At 42.1% G+C, this 26,058-nt stretch overlaps 1 protein-coding gene across 28 annotated transcripts in view; it reads right to left on the reverse strand.

Moving 5' to 3' along the window:
* MAGI1 (membrane associated guanylate kinase, WW and PDZ domain containing 1) overlaps positions 1 to 26,058 on the reverse strand; it is a 466,555-nt gene that overhangs the window by 42,939 nt on the left and 397,558 nt on the right. For 12 of the 28 annotated variants that reach the window (XM_033926019.1, XM_033926011.1, XM_033926020.1 and 9 more), the window contains 3 exons: positions 25,328 to 25,390; positions 17,864 to 18,080; positions 783 to 874 (listed from right to left, as the gene is read on the reverse strand). In XM_033926019.1, the coding sequence (XP_033781910.1) occupies positions 783 to 874; positions 17,864 to 18,080; positions 25,328 to 25,390 (372 nt within the window). The remainder of the gene's footprint in view (positions 1 to 782; positions 875 to 17,863; positions 18,081 to 25,327; positions 25,391 to 26,058) is intronic. The other 16 variants (XM_033926036.1, XM_033926027.1, XM_033926035.1 and 13 more) reach the window with 5 other exon arrangements.

Here is a 26,058-nt window from a genome sequence, read left to right on the forward strand (position 1 = left end):
CTCCCACAAGGTCCAAACCTCCAGGTCCAGCGGTCCAATTGCTCCTGTCCAGTCCAACGCTAGTCACAAAATGGCATGACTACTACTAGGGGGTTAAATTTCCGTATAAGGAAACAAGATCCCGAATGGTAGTTGCGTGAGACTATTGTTAGGGGCTGGGGCGAACTGGGCAGGAGTGTTGATTCTTTTAAAACAGGATTCAAGCAGGACTGAGATGCCACAGGTAGGTGAAAAAAGTGGGAGATCAAGATGCTGGAAAAGTTCACTTTTTATGGCACTTTGATAACTTCTCCCTTAATATAGCAATAAAGGAAACGTACTCCAAATCCGCACACATGAATAATTGGTTTTCCCCCCATTTCATTTTGCAAGCGTTTATATAAAATAATATTCCTGTAAATCAGTGTCTCTCAAACTGTGTGCCTCCTGGGATTTCGGGTGTGTCGCGCCACACTGGGGAGGAGGAGAGGCGCTGGCTGACTGATTACAAGATGTGCCTCTCGCGGTGAGAGACGCATCCTGTAGGCAATCAGCCGGTGCCAGCACCTCTCCTTCTCTCCGGCCCTCTTCCCTGCTGGCACCTCCCCCTCCCCCCACTGGCATCTCAGGGCCCATCTGGAGGACCTTTGCGCATCTGTGGACGTGATGATGTCACACACGTGTATGACATCATCACTGTGACGTCCGTGCACTTCCGGATGCCTCGAGCTGCAGCCACTACGTTTAGTTGGCCGCAGCTCGTGAAGGTTTTTCGGGACACCGCTCTAAAATGAAGCACTTACGGGTTCTCCGGGCTCATTCCCACCCAGAATTCGAAATCCAAACCCAGTTTCTTTTCTCCATAAAAAGATATCCTGTTCTTGATAATCTGGAACTGTAGTGAACAAAAAAAAAAAGGATAATTACGTTTACAATAGAAACAATAATTTAGAATGATCCCCAAGGCCATATCAGATCTGCAGATTCAATAACTGAGAGAGTACTTTGCTTCATGCTAGCACTCCACAAAAGAGAGGCAAATCCATTTGAACCATGGAAAACGTCACCACATGGAATAATCTCTAATACTGATAAGGCCCACTTCACAAAACACTTTTGCAGACTATCAAATTTGGGTGGCAGACGTGTGCTTAAGCTCCACCAAATTTCTAAAGGAAATTATAAGCCTGTTTTCCCTTTGAAAATTAGCTGATGGAAAGTAGGTGTGTATATTGTCAACTGCTAATTATAATGCATAAATTCCCCGGTTTATGTTTTTATACCTACCTATTTTAATGGCGTATGGGCTGGATTCTATATATGGCGCTTTCGGATGTGCGCTCAGTTTAACTGATTAATGAGCCAATTGGCATAGATAATTGATCACTAATAAGTAATCGTCAGTACTCACTGCCACTAATTCGAATTTACGTGCACCGCTTTCTTAAAAGCGGCGCGCGTCATTTTAGTGCATGGAGCTCAGAAGGAAGCGTAGCCAGGGAAGGAGTACGGGCGTTTTACGGCTATTCCTAAAAGTCAGACGCACTGTCATAGAATATGTCCGATCCCTGCGCAACTTAGGCACGGGCTTTTAGGAGGCCTAAAGGTTAGTCACACGGGGTCAGGCGTCGAGTGTGATTCTATAAACCGGGCCCAACTCTGGAGGCAATTTATAAAAATCGCACTAAGCGCCAACCATTTTGACACTGATTTGTTTTTTTTGGTTTTTTTTTGGGGGGGGGTAACATATATAGAATTTGGCCCTATGTGCATAACACTAACCTCTCCTCAAACCCTTCCTAGGAACATCTCTTAGATCTAAATTAGATTTCTGTATAGATTATAGATTCATCTTTTCTCTTCTTTTTTGTTTTTTCTTTATTTCTTTTTTCTTTCCTTTCTTTTTTCTCTTTTTTTTCTCCGCTAAATGTTTTCTTTCTCTCTTTAAAGATTGTAGTTCATCCCTTTCACCTTCCGTACCAGTTATGTATTAGAATGGATAGAATTTGATTGTAATTATGTTAAAGAGTTTTGTTCTACCTTCCCCCCCCCCCATTTTTAAAATGTTATACGCTTTGAAGCTTTTGATATTGCGCACATAACAAAAAATGTAATAAACTTGAAACTCTAAGGCTGGGTAATCTTATGGTTTATGTATTTATATCCCGCCCTTACCCAAGGCGGGTAACAAAATTACACACACATTCACCAAGTACAGCTAAAACAACGCAACATAAATTACAAACAGTTCAACTCAATAGGCGACCAGCGCCCCACTTTCATCCTAGACTCAAAAATCATACTCCACATTTCATCTGGCAGAAAAGATGGCGTTTAAGTCGTCGCTTAGAATTCTGCCAACTCTTAGGCATTTTAACTATTAACGCAGCAGCTAACGTCACCGCTGTACGACGTGCGGTGGTGACTTTCTCGCTCTGCTATCCGTAAGGCAAAATGTTTACAGCATGCAGCACACGTTAATAGCACAGCTTGATAAATTAAACCCCGAGTGTCTTGAGCTGTAAATGACGATTAAGGATTCAGAAGACTTCTGTTTAGTAACAGCCGTCCATGCATCACAGAATTCTCTGGTGGCCTGACTAGCAATGCTGAAATTAAACAGGATGAGAGTAAGCAATATATCCAGTTGCTTTTCATAAATCAGAAATAAAAAGATAAAAGGAATAAATGATGGAATTGAGACAACAAATGTACCACACACTGACAATTGCTGCTGCAATTTAACTTCAGAGGGGAAAATGATGATTTGAAGTACTAACATTTTAATAATTTTCTATGAGAATATGAATGGGAAAGTGTATAAGAAACAAATGCAAATGATTACTGTGAAGCCTCAGCACCCTGGGGTTGTGGGTTCAAACCCATGCTGCTCCTTGTGACCCTGGTAAAGTCGCTTAATCCCCCCCATTGAGCCAGGTACATTAGATAGATTGTGAGCCCACCAGGACAGACAGGAAAAAATGCTTGAGTACCTGAATAAATTCATGCAAACCATTCTGATCTCCCCTGGGAGAACGATAGAGAAAATTGAATAAATAGTGTGAAAAGTTTCAGCCTCTGATAACCAGAGCTGGTATTGTGACATCATAATGCCTCATTCCACCAATGCCTGAGAGCCAACCTCATCAGTGATGTCACAATGGCTGGATTGTCCTATGCTTGGCTCACTTTTACTACGTCTTGATTTCTAGAGTGGCGCAGTGGTTAAAGCTACAGCCTCAGCACCCTGAGGTTGTGGGTTCAAACCCCATGCTGCTCCTTGTGACCCTGGGCAAGTCACTTAATCCCCCGATTGCCCCAGGTACATTAAATAGATGGTGAGCCCACCGGGACAGACAGGGAAAAATGCTTGAGTACCTGAATAAACCCATGTAAACCGTTCTGAGCTTTCCTGAAAGAACAGTATAGAAAATTGAATAAACATATAAATACATGGTAGGTGTGTTTTGACTGTGGCAAGTAAACCCTACATAAATTTTGCAAACTGCATAGATATATACAATACATTTTCCAGTCTAAATATTGTAAGATGTGGCTCGGATGCTGCTGGAAACATTCATTTTTGGTTTTTAGACATAGGTTTTCAAGTCTACACATACTCTTTATCTCAGGCTTATATAAGCACTGCACCAGGCCTCCCAAAAAGGCTGGGAATGCCTCCAACAATTAATGCAAAGGTTCTGCAGTTATTTTATGTTAATTTGTCTGTCACCATGTCATGAATACAAAATCTTAGCATGCTCTACTAAATAGAGGGCAACAAACATAAAAGGAATTAATTACAGTATGACTATTTTATAATATATGTAAATCTGTACAAGCATTTTTAAATTGCTGAATAGAAACATAGAAGATGACGGCAGAAAAGGGCTACAGCCCATCAAGTCTGCCCACTCTGCTTACCCACCCCCTGTCTATGCCCTAATGACCCTCGTAGGGATCCCACATGGGTATCCCATTTCTTCTTAAAGTCTGGCACGCTGTCTGCCTCGATCACCTGCACTGGAAGCTTGTTCCAATGATCAACCACTCTCTCTGTGAAGAAATACTTTCTGGTGTCTGCAGCAGCCACTCTCTCCTCCTCTCCCTATTGGCTAAGGCTCTTAACATTTGCATCTCCTCTTCCTATAGGCTAAGGCTCTTTACACCTGCATTGTGATGTCATAGAACTTTCTGATTATAGAAACATGATGGTAGATAAAGGCCAAATGACCCATCATAGAAACATAGAAGATGACGGCAGAAAAGGGCTACAGCCCATCAAGTCTGCCCACTCTGCTTACCCACCCCCTGTCTATGCCCTAATGACCCAATTTCCTTATTTTGACCCTCGTAGGGATCCCACATGGGTATCCCATTTATTCTTAAAGTCTGGCACGCTGTCTGCCTCGATCACCTGCACTGGAAGCTTGTTCCAATGATCAACCACTCTCTCTGTGAAGAAATACTTTCTGGGGTCGCCATGAAATTTTCCGCCCCTGAGTTTGAGCGGGTGCCCTCTTGTGGCCGAGGGTCCCTTGAGAAAGAAAATATCATCTTCCACTTCGACACATCCCGTGAGGTACTTAAATGTTTCAATCATGTCTCCCCTCTCCCTACGTTCCTCGAGAGTGTAGAGCTGCAATTTGTTCAGTCTCTCTTCGTACGAGAGACCCTTGAGCCCCGAGATCATCCTGGTGGCCGTCCGCTGAGCCGATTCAATTCTGCGCACATCTTTACTGTAATGTGGCCTCCAGAATTGCACACAGTACTCCAGATGAGGTCTACCATGGCCCTGTACAACGGCATTATGACTTCAGGCTTTCGGCTGACGAAACTTCTATTGATACAACCCAATATCTGCCTTGCCTTAGATGAAGCCTTCTCCACTTGATTGGCAGTTTTCATGTCTGCACTGATGATTACTCCTAAATCTCGTTCTGCTGAAGTCCTAGTTAAACTTTCTCCGTTCAACAAGTACGTCCTGCATGGATTTCCGCTTCCGAGGTGCATGACCTTACATTTCTTAGCATTGAAGCCTAGCTGCCAGTTGAGGACCAACTTTCCAATGTAAGCAGGTCCTGCGCCATATAATTCTGTAAACTGCATTCACTTACTATATTACATAGTTTGGCGTCATCGGCGAATAGTGTTATTTTACCTTGATGCCCTTGAGTCAGATCCCCTATGAATATGTTGAATATATATGAATATAACATGTTTCCTGTAAGAAACTGAGATCCTTTTACTAAACTGCAGTAAATGCTAACAAATGCTAACAAGTGCTTACCGCACGCTAAAAAGGACTTGCGCTGGCGTTCCGAGGTAAATTTGTCAATTTGTGTGAGAACACTAAAAAACAAACAAACATTTTCTTTTCTAGGAAGGAGGCATGTCTAGGAGTGGACATGGCGCTAAAAAGTGCAGCGATGCCTCACTCGCTAATTGGTTAGTGCAGGGTTAGCGTGGGGGGGGGGGCCCTTACCCCCCCTACAAAAAGAGCTGGCGGTAGGGACTCGCGCGGTACGTTTCTCCCCTCCTCCCCTCGGCCTGTGCACTGAATGCTCCACACTGCTCTGATGCTCAGAGAGTTCCTATGAGCATCGGGAGCAGCGCAGAGCTAAAACCCGCTTTTGTGGTTTTGTAGCAAAATTAGTGCATGGCTGTTAATTCGTAAAATTGGAAAATGAGCAATTTTCCAGCCGCCACAAAAGTGGCCTTGGTTTATGGAAAGACCCGCGAAGGGAGTGCGCCAGGGTCACTTTTGCCGTGGCTTCAGTAGAAGGGCCCAAATATGAATTACATCTGGAAAAGCCAAAACCTATTAAAGGTTAAAATTTTACACGGTCATTAATAGCATTTTAGTGCAACCGTTTTAGTGGGGTTTTTTTTCACGTATTCATTCTCATTTATTTTTATATTGTGCTATAAAGAAAAATCAATAATTGTAAGCCACCCAGACAGTTTTTAACCCTTGGAGCAGGATAGTAAGAGATAAATAAAGATTAATTTGAAATTGTTTCCCTTATACTTATCGATTTAAGGGGTAGGGAGGGGGGAATTTTATTATTACATGTTTTATATGATAATGGAATATAAGGGTGGATGGGGTGGGAAAAGGGAAGGGATATGTTTTTATGTAATATATCAATGATTGTTTGTAAGTGATGTAATTAATGTTAATCTGAATGAATATATTTAACACTTAATGTAATTTTGAAAATGAATAAAGAATTAAAAAAAAAAAAAAAAGAGATAAATAAACTTGTCAATAAGTAAATAGGATTGTTTTTTTTTCCAAAGCATGGCTCTAGAATGTGCGTATATTTAGCTGGTTTAAAAAAAAACCCAAAAAATGTACCTAAGAGAGAAAAATCCTTGCCAGTTTTGAAAGTATAAACACCGAAGAGAACTGGCCTGTATAGATAACTAACCTATGAAGGGTGATCAAACAAATTTATAAAAAAGCTCAGAGATACGAAACTCTGAAGGGAAGGTTATGAGACCTTCCTTGGAGAAAGAGTTTACCTTCCAGTCATAGTCCTTTTATGAAAAATCTTTGATCACTTCCTTCAAAGGTATATATGAAAGATTCATCTTTAAAAACTTCAAAAAATGTCCAAACAAGGTACTGCCTTTAAAATTGCAAACGTCACTGCACCTGTGGCAAATTTAAAAATTTTTTACTTAACTTGTAGGCAGGATTGAGGGGGTCCCAACGCGGCCCCGTTTCGAACCCTGCTTCAGGGGACCCGATTATAGGTACTCTAAACAGGTTCCTGTAACAAATTCATGCTGGAAAAAGTTTCTGTCGTGACATACAGCTGAAGATTCGCTGCTGAAATAATGGTAACTTCTAAGTCTTCAAATCGCCAGTATGGCAAGCAGGTAAAAAAAAAAACAAAAAAAAAAAATGCAGACGCTTCACTGCACGTATTTCTTTTTTTTCAAAAATAGCGGAAAATACCTGGGCAGTTTTTCTTTGAAAATTAGCTACATAATGTTCGCTGAGGGGAAGTTCTATATATATGGCGCCTAAAAATCCAGTGCCATAAAAAGCACCATTCTATAAGCCATGCTTAAAGTTAGGCGTGGTTTAGGAACTGTGCCTAACTTTAGATGCGTCCGTTTGTTAGGGGCAGGATGTCCTTATTCTATGATTGCATGTAACCTAACAGAGTCCCTGGACCCTGATCCGTCCATTTTCTCACCCCCTGGCTTGACTCATGCAGATAATCTAGGTACAGATCCTGTACCTAAATTTACATGCATAACTTGTAATTGATTCTTTTTTTTTTTTTTTTTTAAGAATTATCTTTATTAGCAATTGCAAAGGGAACATACAGCCAGTATTAAGAAAAGCGTAGAAAAATACAAAAGCCAGAGAAACAAGTGAAAACCATAACAGCAGGTGATTCATTGTACAGAAACCCTTTGGATGGATGTCCAACACAATTAACAGATTTAAATAGCTTGTTGAAAACCAATTACTGGTACTAATTACTGTAGCTTGTTATTAAACCAAGGGTGTCAAAGTCCCTCCTCGAGGGCCGCAATCCAGTCGGGTTTTCAGGATTTCCCCAATGAATATGCATGAGATCTATTAGCATACAATGAAAGCAGTGCATGCAAATAGATCTCATGCATATTCATTGGGGAAATCCTGAAAACCCGACCGGATTGCGGCCCTCGAGGAGGGACTTTGACACCCCTGCATTAAACGGTGCATAAATTTGTCAATATAATTGTGTTACCAAACTTTCCCCATTCTTTGCCTTATGTTCTTTGTTGATGGGCCAGGAAAACCAAAATCAAAGCTTAAAAAAAAAAAAAAAAAAAAGTTGCCCATTTCTGAATTAACTAGCATGTGTGAAATAGAATTTTTCACCGCCTTCAGATTTAGCCACACGCCAAGCTGGCATGGACATATCTCATTAACATTTTTTTAAAAAAGACTTAATATACATCCGCCACTTTCATTTCAAATGTGATTGATATAGATTTGGATAAACTTATGTAAACATTATTGCAAAGTTCAAAGACTTGGCATTCATTTTCAAAGATAACAGTACCTGTGCACAGCTGGAAAGTCTCGACACTGTGAGAAAATAGGTTTAATCAATATCATAGTGGTATATCGAATAAAAATGAAGCCAGAAACTTTATTTTCCCCGCAGTAAGGGGAAGAAGCACTCCTGAAAGAAGAGGAATTAATTTACTTTTGAATTTTCAACTACGAGCCTGCACAAAAAGAAAACAGAGATGTGCACAGGTACTGTTATCTTTGAAAATTAATGCCAAGTCTATGGGCAAACAGACTTGGCAGATGCATGGCATTTTGAAAACTGTCCTCCTAAAAGGCACAGCTAAGTCAGTTTATATATTTGTACACAGAAGTGTAAATTAGCACTTGTCCCTTAGTCCAAGGCAGCTTTGAACTTTGCAATAATGTTTACATAAATTTATCCAAATCTATATCAATCACATTTGAAATGAAAGTGGCGGATGTATATTAAGTCTTTTTTAAAAAAATGTTAATGAGATATGTTCATGCCAGCTTAGGGTGCGGCTAGTTTGAAGGCGGTGAAAAATTCTAATTCACCTATGCTAGTTAATTCAGAAACAGGCATTTCAATATGTGATTATGTGAACTTTGCTACAGGTTATAAATGTGTTTGTGTCTAATTTCATCCACATGTAAATATCCCAAGTAAATTTTCAAGTGTCATCACGACTGGAACGTCAAATACTCAGAATATGTCTAAATTTGCATGACATGCATAAAAATATTAAAATTCAGTTTACGGGATTTTACTGTAAACATTTTAAGCTCTTCAAGAGAGATTCAGTCAGACATCTGCAATTCAGATTAATTCAGCTCGCCAACACTGGCCGACAGATGGCCATGTGTAGGATATGGCCATTACGTCGCCGAAGAAAAAGTGTAACAGATTGTGTTTGTCTTCCAATATAATAATTCCAACCTAATACTGGAATGAAAAGTAAAATGCATGCTATAACCCAGTGGTCTCCAACTCCAACCCATTGCAGGGCCACATTTTGGATTTGTGGGTACTTGAAGGGCCTCAGAAAAAAATAGCTGATGTCTTATTAAAGAAATAACAATTTTGTATGAGGTAAAACTCTTTTATAGTTTATAAATCTTTCCTTTTGGCTAAGTCTTAATAATACTATTGTAATTTATAGCTAAGGAACTGTTTTATTTTACTTTTATGATTGATAAACATACCGAGGGCCTCAAAATAGTACCTGGTGGGCCGCGAGTTTGAGACCACTGCTATAATCTATCTTTAATAAAAAGATGCAATATCTGAGACACACAGCATTCCTATGATTTAAGGGGCTCTTCCTCAAAGTGTCTAGACAAAGGAGGCGGTCCTTTTACCTTGCGCTAAGTAGTTAGCAAGTAAATTAGCATGCAACATTACCACATGAGTGTGCATCGCCATGCTAAAGGCTGTGCCAGAGGTGCAGTTGCACTGGGTGGAAACAGGGAGGGGCATTCAAGCTGTTTCTAGCCCACTGTCGTCGCTTCTCAGTGGCAGTGGTGAAGCGGTGGTACCAGTAGGCGAGCGGCACATGGCAGAACTATAGCTTGGAAAGGTCCTTCCAACCACAGTAATTACCAAAGGGAGCTAACTCCATGCTAGGTTAGGAGCAGGAAGTCAGCAAAGAAAGGGCGTGGAGTTCACACTGATGTTGCCATGCTGGGCAGACCTCTCAACAATTACCACACCCTTTGCATTTAGTGCATGTTGCTTTTATATATTATTTTAGTGTACATGGGATATCCCCCAGTTATATGGCGCCAGACAGAGACTGCCCCCCTCGCGAAGTATGGAGGTCCTGTATTGCCTAAGTGTGAAGTGAAAGGTTCACACCATAAGGAGGGAAGTGGCCCATGTTAGAGAATGACAAGGGGACGAATTTGTCCCAGTCCCCACGGGATTTCAATATCCCCTCGAGTTCTGTCCCATTCCTGCAAGCTCCATCCTCATTTGGTTAAGGCAGAGGTTGCAGGTGTGGGGCAGGGACAGAACTCACGCGGTCGGGACAGAGATACTGAGATCCCACAGGGACAGGGACAAATTTGTCCCCGTAACTGCGAGCCTGTCGGGACAGATAGGGAAAATACCGTATTTGCCGGCGTATAGGATGCGAGAAATCACGGGAGCCATTCAAGAAGCTGCTCTGCACCGAGCAGCAGTGCCAAAGCGCACCTCTGCTCGGTACCGCTCAGCGGCTGAAGCCAGAACTCGGGGCCGCCGCGGCATCGACCAACCAGGTTACCAGCGGAGCAGGAGCGCGGAAAGCTCGCTCCTGCCCGCTGCGCCTCTGGACCACCAGGGATTCCAGTGGCAAGAGTTTCGAGTTTTCTTGATTTTTTTTAATATACCGTTTATCAGATGGGAATCTAAATGGTTTACAATAAAACGAGAATTAAAAATAAAATGTCAAAACAAAAGAAATATCATATGAAAAGCTAAAAAGTATGGGAACATAATCACACAGATGTACATGAGATGAGGGGGGAATAAGGGAAGGTAAATGGAGAAGGGAAATACATTAGGGGAGGGCTCACTTCAAAAGAAGCATTTTGATTTTCCAGAGGAGGTAGGACAGACGGATGGACAGGGTAGGGAGGGGGGGACCGGGTGGAAAGCCTGGGATGGAAGGGGGCTTTGCGCAGTGCCTGGCACTGTACATGAACATAAGTATTTTTCTTTTCTTATAAATGTTGTTAAAAAGGGGGTTGCGTTTTATACGCCGGCAAATACGATACTTAAGAGTACCTGATTTCTATTCAATGTATTAGTATATAAACTGCCTTGGGTGAATCTCTTCATGAAAAGGCAATTAATAAATCCCAGTAAATAAAATTAAAATAATAATGGTTGGCCTCTGAAGCAGTCCTTGCCAGGCGAAACATATTTGATTCTACATTTTAAAAAATCTTTTCTCCTACATCAGGGGTGTCAAAATCCCTCTTCGAGGGCCGCAATCCAGTCGGGTTTTCAGGATTTTCCCCAATGAATATTCATGAGATCTATTTGCATGCCCTGCTTTCATTGTATGCTAATAGATCTCATGCATATTCACTGGGGAAATCCTGAAAACCCGACTGGATTGCGGCCCTCGAGGAGGGACTTTGACACCCCTGTCCTACATTAACCACGTCTGCTTCTATGACAGGGGTCTCAAAGTCCCTCCTCGAGGGCCGCAATCCAGTCGGGGTTTCAGGATTTCCCCAATGAATATGCATGAGATCTATTTGCATGCCCTGCTTTCATTGTATGCTAATAGATCTCATGCATATTCACTGGGGAAATCCTGAAAACCCGACTGGATTGCGGCCCTCGAGGAGGGACTTTGACACCCCTGTCCTACATTAACCACGTCTGCTTCTATGACAGGGGTCTCAAAGTCCCTCCTCGAGGGCCGCAATCCAGTCGGGGTTTCAGGATTTTCCCCAATGAATATGCATGAGATCTATTTGCATGCCCTGCTTTCATTGTATGCTAATAGATCTCATGCATATTCACTGGGGAAATCCTGAAAACCTGACTGGATTGCGGCCCTCGAGGAGGGACTTTGACACCCCTGTCCTACATTAACCACGTCTGCTTCTATGACAGGGGTCTCAAAGTCCCTCTTCGAGGGCCGCAATCCAGTCGGGGTTTCAGGATTTCCCCAATGAATATGCATGAGATCTATTTGCATGCCCTGCTTTCATTGTATGCTAATAGATCTCATGCATATTCACTGGGGAAATCCTGAAAACCCGACTGGATTGCGGCCCTCGAGGAGGGACTTTGACACCCCTGTCCTACATTAACCACGTCTGCTTCTATGACAGGGGTCTCAAAGTCCCTCTTCGAGGGCCGCAATCCAGTCGGGGTTTCAGGATTTCCCCAATGAATATGCATTGAAAGCAGTGCGTGCCCATAGATCTCATGCATATTCACTGGGGAAATCCTGAAAATCCGACTGGATTGCGGCCCTCGAGGAGGGACTTTGACACCCCTGTCCTACATTAACCACGTCTGCTTCTATGACAGGGGTCTCAAAGTCCCTCCTCGAGGGCCGCAATCCAGTCGGGGTTTCAGGATTTCCCCAATGAATATGCATGAGATCTATTTGCATGCCCTGCTTTCATTGTATGCTAATAGATCTCATGCATATTCACTGGGGAAATCCTGAAAACCCGACTGGATTGCGGCCCTCGAGGAGGGACTTTGACACCCCTGTCCTACATTAACCACGTCTGCTTCTATGACAGGGGTCTCAAAGTCCCTCTTCGAGGGCCGCAATCCAGTCGGGGTTTCAGGATTTCCCCAATGAATATGCATTGAAAGCAGTGCGTGCCCATAGATCTCATGCATATTCACTGGGGAAATCCTGAAAATCCGACTGGATTGCGGCCCTCGAGGAGGGACTTTGACACCCCTGTCCTACATTAACCACGTCTGCTTCTATGACAGGGGTCTCAAAGTCCCTCTTCGAGGGCCGCAATCCAGTCGGGGTTTCAGGATTTCCCCAATGAATATGCATTGAAAGCAGTGCGTGCCCATAGATCTCATGCATATTCATTGGGGAAATCCTGAAAACCCGACTGGATTGCGGCCCTCGAGGAGGGACTTTGAGACCCCTGTTCTATGACTACCATCCTTTGAGGAAAAGCAGACTATTTGTCTGCTTATTTCCTGGGACTCAGCTACACTCCATCAATTTCCGTAAGAGAAATCCTACAATAGGGACAAGCACTAGATCTGTGGGCTTTACAGCTGAGGAAAATCTTCATATGGACTTGAGTTTTTGAATGCACTGTGGGAAATAATGCTCGTTGCATAATTGGATTTCCCTAAAAGAACATTGCTTCAAATGTATTAGTTCATAAATGAGCAGTTTCAAATGCAAACCAAGGCTTGGAGGTCTAAATATCTACTTCATTTTTATTGTATAATCTGTCAGATTAATCGTTCTGTATGTTGCATTTGTGATTATATATGGTAATTTTTCTATTCTGTACTCTGCCTTCAGCCACTTGTTAAGTGGAACATAAATGCTCAAATTGATTAAAATATTAATGATATGCAAATCATTTATAGTAACCCCATCATTCCATAACTTGGTGCCTATTTTTAGCACTTTTGCGTATCAGAGGCACTAATAATTTGCATTTATTTGAATAAGTGCTAGGTGTTACTTAAGGTCTCTTAGCACATAACTGTGTGTGTCCGGGGGTTGGGGGGGGGACGGACGGGACAAACACATGGGTAGAGCATGAGTGGGTCGTGGGCATGTAACCAAGCAACTTGCATAACTTAAAATTCTATCAGTTGCACACATTGCATAGTGGAAGATAGAAAAGCGAGCAACCTCATAGTAACATAGTAACATAGTAGATGACGGCAGATAAAGACCCGAATGGTCCATCCAGTCTGCCCAACCTGATTCAATTTAAATTTTTTTTTTTTTTCTTCTTAGCTATTTCTGGGCGAGAATCCAAAGCTTTACCTGGTACTGTGCTTGGGATCCAACTGCCGAAATCTCTGTTAAGACTTACTCCAGCCCATCTACACCCTCCCAGCCATTGAAGCCCTCCCCAGCCCATCCTCCTCCAAACGGCCATACATAGACAAGTGGTTATTTGGAGTAGAGAATGACATGGGAACAAATTTGTCCCCATCCCCGCAGGAACTCAATTTCCCTGTCCCTTCCCCGCGAGTTTTGTCACTGTCCCTGTCCCATTCCTGTAAGTTCTGCCTTAACCGCACAGACCTCGGACACTTATGATTCTAAAGTGAGGACGGAGCTTAGGCATTGGTGGAATGAGGCATGACATCACAATCTGAGCTCTAGAATGTTGCTACTTAGGATTTTAAAGTGTTTGAAGCTTGTGCAGATGAGGACGGAGCTTAGGCATTGGTGGAATGAGGCATTATGACATCACAATCTGAGCTCTAGAATGTTGCTACTTATGATCTTAAAGTGTTTGAAGCTTGTGCAGATGAGGACGGAGCTTAGGCATTGGTGGAATGAGGCATTATGACATCACAATCTGAGCTCTAGAATGTTGCTACTTATGATCTTAAAGTGTTTGAGGCTTGTGCAGATGAGGACGGAGCTTAGGCATTGGTGGAATGAGGTATTATGACATCACAATCTGAGCTCTAGAATGTTGCTACTTAGGATCTTAAAGTGTTTGAGGCTTGTGCAGATAAGGACAGAGCTTGCAGGAATGAGGCAGGGACAGGAAAATAACTTGCCAGGATAGGACGGGAAAATGAATTCCCACGGGGGATGGAGAAAAATGTATCCCCGTGTCATTCTCTAATTTGTATGCCTTCATTTTAAGAGCTTTCACACAATTAACAAGAGAAAGAACCATTGCTATCCTTATGCTGTTATGGAAGGAGCATCATAGATCGATGGTTGCTCTAGAATGCTGAACACATTCTGTTTTAGGCAACATGACAATTGTCAATGGATACAATCCAATTTTAGCTTATTATTATTGGGTTGTGTTCGGTTTTTTGCCATTACAACATTTTATCATTTCTGCCTCTAGATGGTGAGAAGCTCTTGAAATGTAGCAAATTAACACTAAGGGCCAGATTCTATAAACTGTGCCTAAATCGGCAGGCGCCGTGGAAAAAGGTGCCGATTGCATGTCAGTCATGCTTAGGCACCATTTACAGAATTGCGCCTTTCAGTGCCGATCACAAAACTTAGGGGTCATTTTATCAAGCCGCGCTAGCGGAGTTAGCGCGTCGGACATTTCATCACGCGCTAACCCCCGCGGCCGGCTAAAAAACTAATGCCTGCTCAATGCAGGTGTTAGTGGCTAGCGCGACAGGCAGTTTAACACGCAGTATTACGTGCGTTAAACCCCCTACCGCAGTTTGATAAAAGGACCCCTTAGGCGCTGGTAGTGTAGGCCAGGGTTTTAGTTCTTTTCAAAATTGTGCCTAATGGCGTTTATCTGTGTCTCCATCCCCAAACATGCTCAATTAGGCGTTAGGCGCTGCTAGCCGCCATGTGATAAGCACCTACCTTTTATAGCATCGGGTAGGTGCCTATCGGCCAATTCAATTAATTTTTCCAGTTATGAGCTTGTTAAAGCTTATTTAGGTAATTAATGCAGGCACTGATTTAGACATAGGGGTCCTTTCTAGAATCCAGCCTTAAAATAAAATTGCCATTGTGTCTTCAAAATGGTTCAAAATCAGAACAGTTTATGTATGTGCTTGTAGGCATTAAAAGGCAGTATTCACCGCCTCTGATTCAAAAATTCTGATTATTTTAAATTACAACGTTGTTCTCCGCATGACTCTCTCTATATATGACATCCCGGACCCCTGAGGAAGGAGTGTTTCTCCGAAATGCGGACCGTGTTGGGTCCGTACTCCATGTATATGAGAGCCATTTTTACGGATTACAATTTTGCATAGACTAAACTAAACTAAACTAAACCTTGGGTTTGTATACCGCACCATCTCCATGGTTGTGGAGCTCGGCACGGTTTACAGGAATTGTAATGAGAAAGGAACTCCATGGAAGGGCTAGATGAAGATCAGAGGGGAGAAGAATGTTAGAGGAATAGGATGTCAGAAAAGGGGGGAGTGTTAGGTTTTGGAGAAGAGCCAGGTTTTCAGATGTTTATGGAAGGGTTGAAGAGTACTCAGGTTTAGAAGAGGGGAGGTAAGGTTGTTCCAGAGCTCGATGAATCTGAAGGAGAGGGAAGTCCCCAGTTTTCCTGGGTGGGAAATGCCTTTTAATGAGGGGAAGGATAATTTCGATTTTTGGGTAGCTCTGATGGTATTAAGAAATTCCAAGAAAGTGGAATTAAAGGAGGAAGGATGCCGTGGAGGATCTTGAAAGTTAGGCAGATGCATTTGAAGTGAACTCTGGAAATTATCGGGAGCCAATGAAGCTTGGAAAGGAATGGTGAGATGTGATCGAATTTACTTTTTGCAAAGATAAGCTTGGCCGCAGCATTTTGGATCCGTTGGAGTCTGTGAAGGTTTTTCTTTGTTAGACTTATGAAGATAGAATTGCAGTAGTCCAGTCTGGAGAGGATGATGGATTGGACGAGAACGGCAAAATGTTTTTGGTGGAAGCAGGATCTTACTTTCCTCAGCATGTGTAGGCTGAAGTAGCATTTCAATAAAAAATCCTGTACCTTGTACATTCCGCTCTGCAGTCTGTAGGCATGCCAGCTTGAATTAGTCACTGGCCTGCCATACGTGGGAGCAGCTAAACTTTGACACTAATGCATCTTTATGCCAGTATTCTAGAACAGCTTAGATGTGCCCTAGAGCTGTTAGGGAACCGGCACTATGCCCCTTGTGGCACATATATCTTGAAGGCAAGTTATAGAATTGCCCCCTTAAGAGTATTAAAAGTGATATTTTCACAAAAAAAATTCTCTGAGGGGCACAGAATGAAGTTAAGAGGTGACAGGCTTAGGCGTCATCTAAGGAAATCCACAGTCAAACAAAACAAAACAAAATTTCCACCAGTGTGTGTATTTAAACTGGAAATTTTGTTTTGTTTTGTTTGACTGTGAATTTCCTTAGATTACGCCTGAGCCTGTCACCTCTTAACTTCATTCTATGCCCCTCAGAGATTGGTGAGGCCCGACTTTAGTACAGGAAGAGGCGGTCGGAGCATACAGCCAGTGATTTTCTTCACTCATCGGCGCTCCAGCTGCCCTCTCCTGCCCGGTCATTCACAGTCGGAAAATACCGCGAATGACCGGGACCGCCGACGGCGAATTTGCGGGGGAGCAGTGTGTATCTTTTTTTTTTTTTTTTCCTTTTTATAAGTTCCACAACTGTTGCTTCTTTCTCTCTCTCTCCCCCCAGATCCCCAGATTCCTAAGGTGGGCTCCTGAACTTGGCTGGAAGGACTCAAGGAACCACAGTTATCAGGAAAGAGATAGCAATTCCCTCTCATTCATCCGCTAGACTAATTCGCCAGTGGGCCCTCTGTATCTGGAGGATGAGCAGGGGTAGAATCCATCACATTCAACAGATCTGCAGTTCCAAAGATGACTTGACTATACTGAGTGATCTGGGCAGGGTGTGGCAATTCTCCCCATTGGCCCATCAGTGCATTCCTTCTTATTGACTTTCCTTTTGTGTTTGCTGGGTTTTTATGTTATTTTTTTTTTCTTTTTAATAACAAACTTTATTGTCAAGCGGCTCCAAAAGTCCTCAGAGCAGAAATTCTTCATCTGTTTTAAGGGTATCCTCCAAAGCCCCCAGAGAAAGGGGGAGAGAGTGAGTACGGGAAAAGAACACCCTAAAGCATCCAGGCTCTGCTCATCGGTGAAGCCCAAGACTATCTGACCGGTTCAGCGATTTTTCTTTCTCTACTGCACTAGCCACCATATCTGCTAAAATAACATAACATAAAATCAATTTCTAGACCGTAGATCGAAATAAATCTTTTGGATCTTCAGCAGGGCTGGAACCAAATTGATTTTTATATCAATTTGCTTATCTTTCCTGTTTTCTTTCAGTATTTATTTCATGTCACTTAGGCCCTAAACTGCGTTAGCAGTTTTTAGCGCGGTGATCCGCGCAGAATGGCCCGCGCTGCTCCCGACGCTCATAGAGTTCCTGTGAGCGTCGGGAGCAGCCCGGGCCATTCAGCGCGGCTCTCTGCGCTAAAATCTGCTAGCGCACTTTAAGAGAAGAGGGGGGTTAGTTTATCTGTCATTTAAAAAAATAGGATAATTATCTTTTGTAACCCCCAAAAATGAAGAAAATGAAGATGTTAGTGAATACAGAGTTATATTATAATGCTTATTTTAGTTACTATTATAATAACCGTGGCCTAGACAAATACTTACGTCGACTTTCATACATACTTCTAGACTGAGCCCAGATTTTGAACGGATCGGGCTTTTTCTGCTCAGTGCAGTCCCCTTGGTCTACTACTGGGGTTTCGCTGGCTGGATAGTCAGGAGGCACCTGAGTGCTATGGATGGGGGACGCTGAATGTGTGCTACGGTTACTAGAAACACTATGTTGGGAGCTGTTTTGGCTGTCTTTCCTTTCAAGCGGCTGCTGCAAAAACAACAAAAAAGAGAGAGAGAGACAAAAAGAAGCGAACATAAGCTTATTCTTGATCCGCAAGTGGGTGCATTCCATGCAATCTCTCTGTTCAGACTTTCTGCCACACCCGCTCAGAGATAATTACGCATCTAAGGAAATATTTACCGTATTTTCACGCATATAACGCGCGCGTTATACACGATTTTTACAAACCGTGCGTGTTATAGGTGTGAGCGCGTTTTACAACTTTTTTTTTCATTCCGATCCAGCATCCCCCCTGCGAACCGGCATCCTCCCCCCCCGCTCGCGTCACCCCCCCCCTCCCCTGCGATCCTACAACCCCCTCAGCACCGCAAAACATCTCTTACCCGATTGGGCACCGGCACCAGCACCAATGCACAGGGACGTGCCCGTGCCAGTGCCCGAAGATCCTCCCTCGTTGGGCTGGGCTGGGCTGTGCGGTGCAGGGAGATCCTCCTTCTTCCCTGTGCCGGGCTGGACTAGGCTTTGAGCATTTGCGCATGCTCAAAGCCTTCTGATCTCGCTCTCTCCGAGATTCTCAGATTGAGAATCTCGGAGAGAGCGTGAAAATACGGTAACTTTCCATTTATTTCACATAATGCTGAGCGCACTAAATCCACTTCGTGCAAGCTCAAAAGATTCACGAAAAAATGTTTATGTAAAAATTTTTTTTTTAAAAAAAAGCATATTGTCATTGGATTTACTGCATGGAACAAATCAAACTTTCCACATTAGGCAGGCCCAAAGGAAGCAGCAGGAGAGAGGTACTTTTATTTATTCCCACACTATGCCCACAAGGCCTAAAAGTGACTTACAACGTACAATTCACATTGGGAGACGTTCACAAATCTCTGTGGAAAGTTGGCTTACATCAACACCTACAATATTTTAATGCTCTTCCAGTACACAGTAGTTTGTTAATTAAAAAAAATAATAAAGTATGTTTTTTAAGACAATGGATAGAAAAAAAATATCATGCATATCATAGAGTAACTTGGCAAACAAAGGAATATAAACTACAAATATATTACCGATTTTAGTTTTTCCTGGCCTTTATTCCCTGTTTTTTCAAAACACCATGTTCAGGGCTTCTGTTCCCGGGTGTTTGTTTCCAAATTAATTGGGATGGGGGGGTTTGAAGGTACAAACTGTGCCCCTCCCCAAAAAAAGTGTTTATCAGTTCTCATGCTACAAATAAGATTGTTGATATCTTTTTCTGGTAGACACAAACATATATGTCTGAATTCCTCCGGAGTCGTTAACATAAGGAAAAAAACACCAAAACTGAATGGTGGATATAAATCCGTCCAGGAGAGGGGTGACAGAAATACTAGATGAAGTTTTTTTTTTCCTGTTTTTTTCCAATAGATAACTACAGGGGAAACCAAAGGATGCTAACCGCGTTTGCAGCTAATCACTTTAGCATGTGCTAAATGCTAAAGACACCCATAGGAATATAATGGGCATATTTTGCATTTTGCCTCCACCTCCACCTCTTATAAATCTGCACAAGAGGTTTTTAGTGCTTTGAAACTGGTCAGGAACACACACACACACACAAAATATATATATATACTGTATATTCTTGCATATAGGCCGCACCCATGTATAGGCCGCAGAAAAGGATGGCCTAAGTTTAAAAACAGGAAGATAAGCCGACCCATGGTATTAGACACGGCTTATCTTCCAGCACCTATTCTGCCTTTTAAAATCTGCCCCCTCGGTATCTTTTTTGGAGCCCCCTGGATGGCGAATCTCCAGCAGTGCATGGCAGCCGCGATCTGTTCGGTCTGCCCCTGCACCGCCCGCTGAATGGCCGATGTCGGCTCTCACGGGACTCGCAACAACTGACGTCAGTCACTCAGCAAGCGGTGCAGGGGCAGGCCGGATGCCGAACAGATCGCGGCTGCCCTGTACCGCTGGAGATTCGCCGTCCGCTGTTCAGGGGGGCTCCAAAAAAGGTACCCGGGGGGAGGGGATGATTAAAAATTTTTATATAGGCTGCGCCCCATACACGGGTTTGTAAAACCCATATATAGGTGTGGCCTATATATGGGAAAATACGGTAACTGTTAATAAAAATAATAACTGGAAGGACAAAAGGAGAAATGAAAATAAAGCCAGTAAATGAGAATTAAAACTCATATCATTATTTTCAACATCGATAAAAAAAACTCTTGCTGTTCTTTTATGATTATGCTATTCCTTCATACCTATATATCTTATTTGCCTCAAAGTAATGCTATGATAAGTACTAGAATGTCCACTTTTCAGACATAAAACAGTTAAATCATATAAAAATGTTAAAATATATTCACTAGAAAGGAAAAAGGAGAGGTAACAGAATACATCGAGGAAGAAGAATAAGTGATACAAAGACATCAAATATCCTTGTGTCTCCAGGTCTTTAATATGTTTAATTTCTTTCGGGAAATGTATTCACCCCATCCTGGGTCTTTCTTTATATGGGTCTATTGCAGGGGTGTCCAACCTCAGCCCCTTCCAGGTTAGATTTTTCAGGATCTCCCCAATGAATATTCATGAGATCTATTTGCATTCAATGGGGATGGTGCATGCAAATATCACAGAAACCCAGAAACAAGAAAGAGGCAAAAGAGATGTGAAAGTGTCAACCAAGGAAATACTTTATGAAGTCAATAATAAGAATGTCATAAAAAAATAGACAATGTCTATAGTATAATGTTCTTCTTGATACGAGTGTAACCGAGTCTAGGTCATGCCTAGATTGTCCCAACTAGGATCCCAGTTTCGGCATCCGTAGATGCCTTCATCAGGGGATGAATGGACAACCGGCAAAGTGCAATAAAAGCATCTGTGAGGGCATAAATGCGCCCCAAAAGTATGTTTTTGGCGTGCTTTTGCCCTCAGACGCTTTTATTGCGCGTTGACGGTTGTCCATTCATCCTCTGATGAAGGCATCTACGGATGCCGAAACTGGGATCCAAGTTGGGGCAATCTAGGCATGACCTAGACTCGGTTACACTCATATCAAGAAAGACATTGTCTGGTTTTATGACATTCTTATTATTGACTTAATAAAGTATTTCCTTGGCTGATACTTTCACATCTCTTTTGCCTCTTGTTTCTGGGTTTCTGCGATATTTTTGAGGCAAAATTCTTCTTTCCCTTCCTCGTTTGCATGCAAATAGATCTCGTGCATACTCGTTGGAGAAATCCTGAAAACCTGACTGGGTTGTAGTCCTTGAGGAACCAAGCTGGACACCCCCGATACAAAGACGCACTAGCGGTTTTAGCGCACACTAAAGTGCCACGCGCGTTAGCCGCTACCGCCTCCTTTTAAGCAGGTGGTAATTTTTTCAGCTAGCGCGAGCTAATCTTGTGCGGAGTAAAGGAGCCCTTTATTTTTTTGCTGAATTGGCAGTAAACATTTTTAAAAGAGACTTCAGAAACTATGAAGCAAAACATTCAGAGAAGCCATGATACACTAAAGACATTGTGATAATTATTCCATTGTTACAGTGCTGACAATGTACACAGAACAGCAAAAGACAATACATGATGGCACAGGATGGGATTAAGCCATTATTTTTTTTTCTCCTGATTTACAAATGCTTTACATTACTCGCAAAAGCTACAAGCAAGTTCTACTGAACCCTACCTAATGAATGGCAACCATGTTTGTTTTTTTTATCCAGTCCCTTTCAAATTGCATATTGTGTTTTAATTCTTGAAAATTGTTCAAAAAAAAATTTCCCATCAATCCTCTTATTTGAAAATGATGAATTTTGGTGAGGAAACTGTCATAAAACGACTATGGGCACCTTGAACTACATTAGGCCTTAAATTCTGGTATTCTACTTAAAAGCTGAGAGAAAACCAACAAAAATAGTTTGGCAAAAAGGTTGTTCTATCAGGAGGCACCTAACATAAATGCATTTTCAGATGCCTATTTTAGGTCTTATAAAGATACTGAATATAGACACCAACTTGTCTTTGGAGATTCTAGGACAAGTGGAGGAAATGTCATCCAGCTTCCACGTGTGGATATTTGTCCCTACCTTGGAGCAAGTATAAACGTCTATGCCTACAATTTTTAAGTAAAATCAACGAGAGTAGAGATGGAAGAGATGTATCAACTGGGACTTTATTGCACACACTAGCCAGTTGATACATCTCTTCCATCTCTACTCTCGTTGGTTTTGTTTGATATTCTGTAGAGGTGTTCCCTCCGTTCTTTGACTTTCCTATAATTTTTAAGTAAAATCAACGAGAGTAGAGATGGAAGAGATGTATCAACTGGGACTTTATTGCACACACTAGCCAGTTGATACATTTCTTCCATCTCTATTCTCGTTGATTTTGTTTGATATTATGTAGAGGTGTTCCCTCCGTTCTTTGACTTTCCTATAATTTTTAAGTAAAATCAATGAGAATAGAGATGGAAGATACTGTATGTATCAATTGGGACTTTATTGCACACACTAGCCAGTTGATACAGCTCTACTCTCGTTGATTTTGTTTGATATGGTGTAGAGGTGTTCCCTCCGTTTTTGACTTTCCTATAATTTTAAAGTAAAATCAATGAGAATAGAAATGGAAGATACTGTATATATCAACTGGGACTTTATTGCACACACTAGCCAGTTGATACAGCTCTTCCATCTCTACTCTCGTTGATTTTGTTTGATATTCTGTAGAGGTGTTCCCTCCATTTTCGACTTTCCTATAATTTTTAAGTACCAATGTAGATTAGTTTATTTTATAATTTATACCAAACTCCACCCCTTCATGTTCTTTTCTATCAATAATATAGTTCTAGCCATTTACCTTCTGTTCCAGTCTGTCCGTTTTGTCTCGTCTGTTGTTTATAGTTATATTAATTATCCATTCCTGCACTAATACTTGTTTTTATATATACCCTTTTATTCGATGTTCACGCCTAGAAGCCTGATTAGGTGGTATAACAGATTTTTAATAAACTTGACACTTTACACACCTACCAGCAATGTATATGCTATCATGTCAACGTGCATATTTTATGCCAATCTGCATTTCATAAAAGGCCATTTATGGTGCCTATAAGACTAACAGTGCAGACTTCAGAGACCGCTAGAATTCAATACGAGCTAGAATTTCAGATTAACAGTCAGTTTCATCTCTATCCAACTACTTAGTTGATTTGGTGTTTAGTTTGGTGGACGAACACAGCGTTATCTCTAATTCTATCCACAATTTGAACTGTTGGTATGTACCATCATTATTTCACCACCAAGGTACCAAGACTCTCGTGCAGTGTCTTCCATGTGACTCATGCGACTCCAAAGGTACCAGCGGTGGCAACCTAGCCCTTCCGCAAGTTCAGTCAAGTTCTAATTTCAGTCTTGTCTAGTTTCATCAAGAGGGTCTGGTGGGGTTTTTTTGTGTACGTTTTTATTTTCAGACTCTGGTACTACGCAGTGCTTCTAAGGCCAATTTACCCCTAAAACAGCCTAGATGGTTAGCCTCTCTGGATAGTAAGATATATTCAAAGCAAAACAATAGGTCTTGATGACTACACAAATTCAAACCATTATTAACGTGTACATTTATCTAGGGGGGGGGGGGGACGGGGACAGGAAACAGTTTTCCAAAATACTCCATTTACCTAGGTAAGTAGTTTTTGGAAACTGCTCTCATGGGGAGTAATTTTACAAATCACTTCCCTCATGTAAAGCATAAAGCATAGTTTATGTATAGAAAGTGGTTTTTATAAAACTGTATGAAGGTATACGCGTGTGAAAAGTGGAAGCTTATTGCCTGGTTTTAAGCATTGTGTGCAGGCATTCCCTATGAGTATGGTTTGGGCACAATTGTGATGAAAATGCAGAGTTTATTAAACACACCCTCACCTATGTTGACTTTATGTAACGAACCTTAAATTTGACATTTTTAAGCCCCCTGCTATGAAACCACCCCTATTAGGTACATACGTACGAAACAAAGTTTATGATGTCTAGTTAGGCATAATCTCTGGGAGTGATGGGAGTCGAACGGACCTTGTGTTTGGGGCACAAGGAACAGGTTCACAGGTGTCTTAATACTTCTGCATGGCTTTGGGTGCTTCAACAAATGCTTTTAGGTCGACAGTACTAGGAAGGGCAGGGAGGGTATAGAGAAATTACATTTGAGCTCTCTCTTCCTAGCAGTGCATAAAACAGTATATCTCAAATTGTGTCTGCCTGCCAGTTGACTTCCCTACGCCAGCGCTGTCCGATTCGCCAAAGGCCTGCGTGTTTCCCCCTTCTCTCCAGCGTCCTCCGGCTTCCTCCCTGGCCTCCCGGTCTCACCTTTTAAAGCTAATTACAGCAGCCTGCAGAGGATCGCCGGTAGGTAAAATGATTTTATTTTCAATATAGTGATTGAAATGTGTCAGTTTTGAGAATTTAGATCTGCTGTGAATGGAAAAAAATTACATTACAATTATTAAAGGGGATGGGATCTGGGGCAGAGCTCGGTTGGGGTACTCAGAAGACTTTTAGGGGATACTTAGCTTGAAGTAGTTGAGAAACACTGCTGTAGGCAATCAGCTCTCCTTCTCTCCGGCCCTCTTCCCTGCTGGCGTCTCCTACTGGCGTCTCAGGGCCCATCTGGAGGGCCTCTGCACATGGGCTGACGTCGACGTGATGATGCCACGCATTTGCGTGATGTCATCAAGGCGGCGTCTGCGCACTTCTGGGCGCCTCAAGCCGTGGCCACCACCTTGAGTGTGCCCCGGCTCGAGAAACTTTGAGAGACCCTGGTATAAAACAAAATATGGCTCTAAAAATTAAAAACTAGAAAGTGCAGGTTGGGTGCATACTACCATATTGCAAAAGACGAAGTAGGGAAATGTAAATAAAGTAGTGCCAAAAAAAACTCCACTGAAAGGTAGCCGAGAGTCTTCTCAAATAGAAGTAAAAGCTTCGGGTTTTATTGGCAGAGCTCAAGCTCAAACCAGCACCTCCACATCATGGGCTAAAAAATAACTTCCCTAGAGCGACGACTCGCTGCCGAGGTTTCAAATAATTGAGGACTGAGATATTTTGCAACTGAAACCGCTGGGAGTGTTTAAAGGGGTCTTTCAAAATGCCAACGTTTCACGGCACTGGGGCCGTTTCTCTAGGGCTAAGGTGACCTTGCTTGAATCTTCACAGAGTGACAGTGTGGTGGCTCACGACCGCACCAGTGCATACAACACAAAACGAAAACAACAAGAAAGCTATTGAAGGCATACTCACAGTTGGAGTTTCATGTTGCTGTAAACTCCCTTGCACTTTGAATTTCACTGTTTTCAGACAATTCTATCAAAAGATGGAACATGCAAGTACTAAGAAATACTTACACTGTCATTCAAATTCAAAATGACTCAAAATACATTTTCATCATACTACTGTGTGTTTATTCCGACTGTAAAGCATTTTGTGACAAATATGAGTAGATATAAAATTAAATATACTTATACTACACAGTATATATCAGTGGTCTCAAACTGGCGGCCCGGGGAGGGGGGTGTCACATGACAGCTCCTATTTTGAGGCCCTCGGTATGTTTATCAGAATCGCAAAAGTAAAATAAAACCGTTTCTTGATCATACGTCTCTTTAGCTATAAAGTACAATATTATTATTAAGACTTAGCCAAAAGGAAAAAATGTTATAAACTATAACGAGTTTTACCTCATGCAAAATTGTCATTTCTTTAATAAGACATTAACTCTTTTTTTTCTGAGGCCCTCCAAGAACCTACAAATCCAAAATGTGGCCCTGCAAAGGGTTGGAGTTTGAGACTACTGATATATATTGATTAAAGAATGACACGGTGACAAAATTCATCACCGTTCCCATCCCTGCGGATAACCGCGGGAAATAATCCCATGTAATTTTTTAGTGTCTATTTCAACCTCAGTCCTTCTACACCAACATTCTTCAAAGCAAAGCTTGCGGGTCAGTGGTTGTGGCCATTCATACTCT

This window comes from Geotrypetes seraphini, chromosome 17 (assembly GCF_902459505.1).
Source record: "Geotrypetes seraphini chromosome 17, aGeoSer1.1, whole genome shotgun sequence".
NCBI lineage: Eukaryota > Metazoa > Chordata > Amphibia > Gymnophiona > Dermophiidae > Geotrypetes > Geotrypetes seraphini.